The sequence below is a fragment of the Gavialis gangeticus genome, unplaced genomic scaffold (genome assembly GCF_001723915.1).
Source record: "Gavialis gangeticus isolate Ggan-Ray unplaced genomic scaffold, GavGan_comp1, whole genome shotgun sequence".
NCBI lineage: Eukaryota > Metazoa > Chordata > Crocodylia > Gavialidae > Gavialis > Gavialis gangeticus.
Window position 1 is genome coordinate 20933637 of NW_017729033.1, and position 5662 is coordinate 20939298.

At 42.9% G+C, this 5662-nt stretch overlaps 1 protein-coding gene across 3 annotated transcripts in view; it reads left to right on the forward strand.

Moving 5' to 3' along the window:
* The window catches only part of FAM193A (family with sequence similarity 193 member A), a 155060-nt gene that overhangs the window by 80307 nt on the left and 69091 nt on the right, over window positions 1-5662 (forward strand). For 2 of the 3 annotated variants that reach the window (XM_019526283.1, XM_019526284.1), the window contains exons 9-10: window positions 3705-3817; window positions 3996-4238. In XM_019526283.1, the coding sequence (XP_019381828.1) occupies window positions 3705-3817; window positions 3996-4238 (356 nt within the window). The remainder of the gene's footprint in view (window positions 1-3704; window positions 3818-3995; window positions 4239-5662) is intronic. The other variant, XM_019526285.1, reaches the window with a different exon arrangement.

The window sequence follows — 5662 nt, forward strand, 5'->3', positions numbered from 1 at the left end:
TGAACCTGTTCAGCCTCCACAAGAGAAGGCTGAGGGGGGATCTTGTGGCCTGTTACAAACTAGTCAGAGGGGATCAGCAGGCATTGGGGAGTCCTTGTTCCCCCGAGCACTGCCAGGAGTGACCAGGAATAATGGTCACAAGCTGGCAGAGGGTGGATTTAGGGTAGATATCAGGAGGCACTACTTCACGGTCAGGGCAGCTAGGATCTGGAACCAACTTGCAAGAGAAGTGGTGCTGACTCCTACCCTGGGGGTCTTTAAGAGGAGGCTAGATGTACACCTTGCTGGGGTCGTTTGACCCCAGTAATCTTTCCTGCCATGGCAGGGGGTTGGACTTGATGATCTGCTCAGGTCCCTTCCACCCCTAGAAACTATGAAACTATGAATTTACCTGTGGGGGACATTTCTCATGGACTAAAATAGACATTGGATTTATGACGCATTATAACTTGCCTAACATCCGGCTCCCCAGGTAACCTCTCTATTACTTACCAGCTATATTAATTCTCCTATGGATTTTGGCTTTTGGTTCTACTATTTCATCCAGGAAGAGCACAGACCAACTGCAAATGCTTCCTCAGCTTTTGTACAAAGGGTATTTTTACCCAAAAGCTTGCAAAGAAGAATTTTTCCATCTATTTGAGTGGGTCTGATAAAAGATCTCAGATTTACCCAAAGAACCTTGTCTGCCTGTGTTCTTAGACCAAGGCAGCTACAACCTGTACTGCTGATGTGAAAGCATTTCAGATCTACAAATGAATCTTTTGATAAGATGTATCACTGAAAAAACTTTTTACACCTTTCTAGTTGTAAACACACAGAGTGAAGCAGGAATTGATATGGGTTTTCCACAGGGTAGGTTTATTGAGGCTTTTTTCAAACAATTTCAGGAGGAATTCCAGAAATATGTTTAAGGATTTCCTTAAGTATTCAAAACACATTCATCTTCATTTTTCTAAAATGTATTTGAATTTGACATTGAAGAGACACCTCAAGTTTATTAGATAGAACTTGCAGATCTTCAAGCAAGTGATACATTGAAAGACTCATTACAAAGCAAGTGACCTGATCACCAGGGATCCTGGTTTTCTCTGTTTAAAAATCCTAAATTTTCTGATCTGCATTTGACCCAAAATCGGTGTTTTTCTGCTGTGCATGCGTGTATTAGTTGAACACAATTTCTTATTGACGTATTTACAATTTTAAAGCAATTTGGAAGCCTGTCATGCCTTAATCATTATAATAAAATACGTTCTTAATGCCTATACATTTTGGCACTTGATTCTTTTTTTTTATCATGGAAAATCAGAACACCCCCTACCCCCTTTGCTCACCAGGCTGCAGGTCCAGCTGTGGCTGTCCTGTCCTCCCTCAACTGCTGCTTTGTGGCACTGAGCATCGCTGGTATGCCAGTACCCTGTCCCTGCCGTTTGTCTCTCACTTTGAAGCCCTGGTCTTCCCCCCAGCCCTGCTGGTGCCTCTTACTTCCAACCTACTGCCCCAGCACTCCAGTGTGAGGGAGGTGTGAGGGTGGGCACAGGTGATAGATTGGGAGGAGGCAATGTGGCAGTGGGGGCATGTGCTCCCCCAGACTTCTGTGCCTGCAGCAGGGTGTGGGGCTGCAGCTGGGCCAGACCAGCTCCAGGCAGAAGCTGCCTTGGCAGCCTAGTGGGGGCCACCCAGCACAGGATGGAGCTCCATGCTGCCATAGCCACCAGGGTGAAGTGCAGTGGCATGAAGTTGTGCTCCCACTTGCTGGGTATGCAAGAGGCACTTCACCTTGGTGATCATGGCAGTGTGGCGCTCCCTCCCATGGCTCCTGCCTGGAGTTGGTCAGGCCAGGCTGCAGCCCTACGCCTCTCACCCCACAGTGTGCGCAGAAATCTGGGGGTCCACGTGCTCTTCTCCCCTGCCTGACACCTTGCTTGTGTTTTCCCCCACCTTCCCATGTCACCTGTGCCACCTGGTGTCCCAGCTATGTCACCTGTGCCCCTCCCATCCCCCATAGATTTGCTTGGAGGGAGCTGCTCTCCACCACCCTGCCTGGGTGCAATGTGTATGTGTTTGTGCACACGTGCATGGTGGCCCTGCCCCTTGCGTCTTGCTTCCCCCCCCAGCAGCCCCTTGCAGGCTGGAACACTGCCAGACTGCAAGGGGAAACCTGCAGTTTCCTGCATTCTCCTTTTTAAAAGTGAAAATCCATGTTTTTCCACAAGAAACAAAAACCCTGGATCTCTGCTGATCATATTCCGTTCAAGTCTCCTGATCCCAGCATATTTGTAGACAGTTTTGCTGCTGGCATGATAACAGTTTTTGGGAGTACGTCTGCAAATAGACTTTGTCAATAATGAAGTTAGTTGAATATAACATTTATGGTCAAGATTTGACTGATGAATCGCTTGCATCAGGATTTAATGGTGAATGTAAGCAGTACAAATATTGACATCGGCTCTCGTGAGCAAATGCAACTGCAGTGCTCTCACTAATTTGTAATGAATGCAACCTAACAATAAAGAGAAAATATGCAAAATACATTTAATCTTCCAGACCTATTCTCCCTTCTCCCCCCCCCAATCAAAAAAAAAATTCTCCTGTAACCTTCTCTCCTCCATGTGAACATCACCAAAGTAAGTTATACATTCTGGCTGTACCAATTGAGCTGTGTGTAATTATTTGGTTCTTCATTACTGAAAGGTCGCTGACCTCCGCTGTAGCCCATTGGTTACATGCATGCATTTGGGAGGTTGTAGATGGGGTTTTAAACTGCCTCAGTCTGAACAGAGAAGCTAACCTGAATCTCCTGTTTTCTGGCTGAGCCTTCTACCCACTGAGCTGGTACATCAGGTGGGCACTAGCTCATTGTACTTGATTTGTATTTCAAATGAAAATGATTGCAGCTGAATTGTTGTGAAATGTCTAATTCTGCACCCCTGTTACAGCAATCTCTTTAGTAGATGAAAGTCAAGGGTCCTTTGTCCTTGAATCCCAACAGGCATAAATACTCAGCAGCTCACAGGAGTGTAGTTCTGGGCATGAAAAAGCCAAGCAGGTACCTGAAGAACTTTGAGGTCAGACAGTGGGGTTCTAGTGAGTTCAGCATCTCCAGGATTAGCTTGTTTTCTCAGTGGGGGTTGTTTTCATTGCAGTTTTGGAGTTAGGTTTCTGAATCGTGCCCGTTTTAGGCTTCTAAATTCTTATTTGGATCTAGCTTAGAGTAGCTACAAAGTTGGCTGTACAGCTTTTTACTAAACTTGCACGTTTTTTCATTCTTCCTCCACTTGCAAATAATGGCCTTCTGTGCATATCCTTGACTAAGGGAGAGAAGTACTGAAGTGAAAGAACTTGGTGTAGTGATAGAGTAGGAATTTGTACAAAAAAGGCTAAATCTATACATGGGTTGGAGAGATGGACAAAGCTGTCTAATTCCTTTTATGTGGAAATGTTTTTTCTTTGAGCCAGCATGTATTTTGAATGCCAGACATGTATCAGTTTTTAAAATCTAAACTTTTAATTTATAAATGTTTTGACATAGTGTTGTGGTGACCAAAACATGTTTATCAAATTACCTGATTTAGACACGCTTCCTTTGAAGCGCTATGTTGCAAATGGAAAGAATATTTCTGCTATTATATATCGTGAACTATGATTAAAACTTTAGTGAAAATGTTTGCAGTGCTAAAACTCTGCTTTATAATTTACTTTAGCTAAATAACAAGAAAGCACTAGCTGGAGAGAACAACTTCACAGACACAATGAGGCATATGCTGTCATCACGTCTGAGCATGCCTGACTGTCCCAACTGTAATTATAGAAGAAGGTGAGTTGATGTTTTTAACATGAGATCATAATAAAACATTAACTTTGTGTGTTAAAGAAAAAAAAGAAAATCCAGTATTGTGGCAGGCACAGTGCATTAATAGATTTGAAAGCTACTTAAAACTATAGTTGACAAATCTGTGAAGTAAAGTTTTGTGATCATCTTAATTCTTGAGCAGATGTACTTGTGATGACTGCAGCCTTTCACACATTTTAACATGTGGCATCATGGATTCACCAATAACGGATGACATCCATATTAACCAGTTACCACTACAAATTGATTCTGCTCCGGATTATCTATCTGAGATCCGCCCACCTAGTATGTCTTCAGCAAGCTCAGGATCAGGTTCCAGCTCTCCTATTACAGTTCAGCAACATCCCAGACTAATCCTCACAGATAATGGCTCTGCACCAACTTTGTAAGTGGTTTTTTATTGCAAATTTTTAAATCGTAGTGAATTTGAAAAACAATGGAAGGCAAGTTGCAAAAGGTCAATCATCCTAGAAAGAGAATTGCATAAAGTTTACTATTTAACATTTACTGCGCTTAAAAAGCCAAGCACATAGTGCCCCATTTGCTAGATAGTAAAAACATTGTAAATGATTAATCTTAAAAAGTAATTTAAAATTCTTTACAGGAATGCAGGTAATTCTGTGCAAGATAAGCATGTGTTGGATTTCAGAAAGGTTGTTGTCTTTTCTGCCATTAATTTTCAGTCTCAAATGGTAAGGAGTAGAGATTTGCTGTAGGGATCTCCTGCGAACCTGGATGTCATTTCCCACTGAGCAACTTATTTTGGTGAGAGACATTTTTTTAAGATGGTAGCTCTTCTCTGTTTTGTTAAAAAGCATAGGTTGCTAATAAATAGAGCTTAATAAGTCCACTTAAAGTGCTAAGTTAGAAACCTCTCCTTTGCCACCAATTTCTTCAGAAGATAGAATTCTTTTATTTAAGTTGTTGCTGGCCCTTTTAAAGTTATCAAGATAGCAAACAATTATTTTGTTTTTTACCTGAAAAAGTTTATCTGCAACTCAAATTCTGGTTCACTTCACAGTCTTTCTGAACCCTATCACTAAAACCATCGTTGGTACCAGAGCATTGGAGAACTGGCAGTGTGATTCCCATATTTAAAAAGGGCTCTAGTGGGGATTCAAGGAACTACAGGCCAGTGAGCCTAACTTCTGTTCCTGGAAACTGATAAAAACAATAATAATAAAAAAGAACTATTCAGCACATAGATAAACATGATTCACTGTGGAGGAGTTGGTACAGCTTTGTCAAAGGCAGATCATGCTAGATTGGGGCGATCCAGTTGACATTAGTATATTTGAACATCCAAAAAAGCCTTTGACAAGGTCCTCCATCAGAGACTCCTAACTAAATTAGGTAGTCTTGAGATTACAGAGAACGTCCACTTGTGGATTAGAAATTGGCTCAAAGACAGAAAGCGAAGAGTGGGTGTGAATAGTCTGTCTTCAGGATGGGAAGAAGTCCTCCAGGGATCTGTGTTGGGACCAGTGCTGTTCAACATATTCATAAATGATCTGGAAAAGGGGGTGACTAGTGAGGTGGCCAGATGTGCCAGTGTTGCCAATGACACAAAATTATATAAAGTTGTAAGGGTCAAGGCGGACTGTGAAGGAAAGGAAATGGGGAAAACAAAGTAGCGATGCACCAATACATCAGTCTGATATCGCAGGGGTTGTCAGCTGGGGGTGTGCATACCCTTGGAGGTACTTTGAAAGGTCCCGGGGTGTACACGGGGCAGGAGGGGATGGAGTGCTGTGCTGCTGCTGCTTGCCACACCCCTGCCCCATGTCCAGCCGCTTGCCCCCCGCTCCG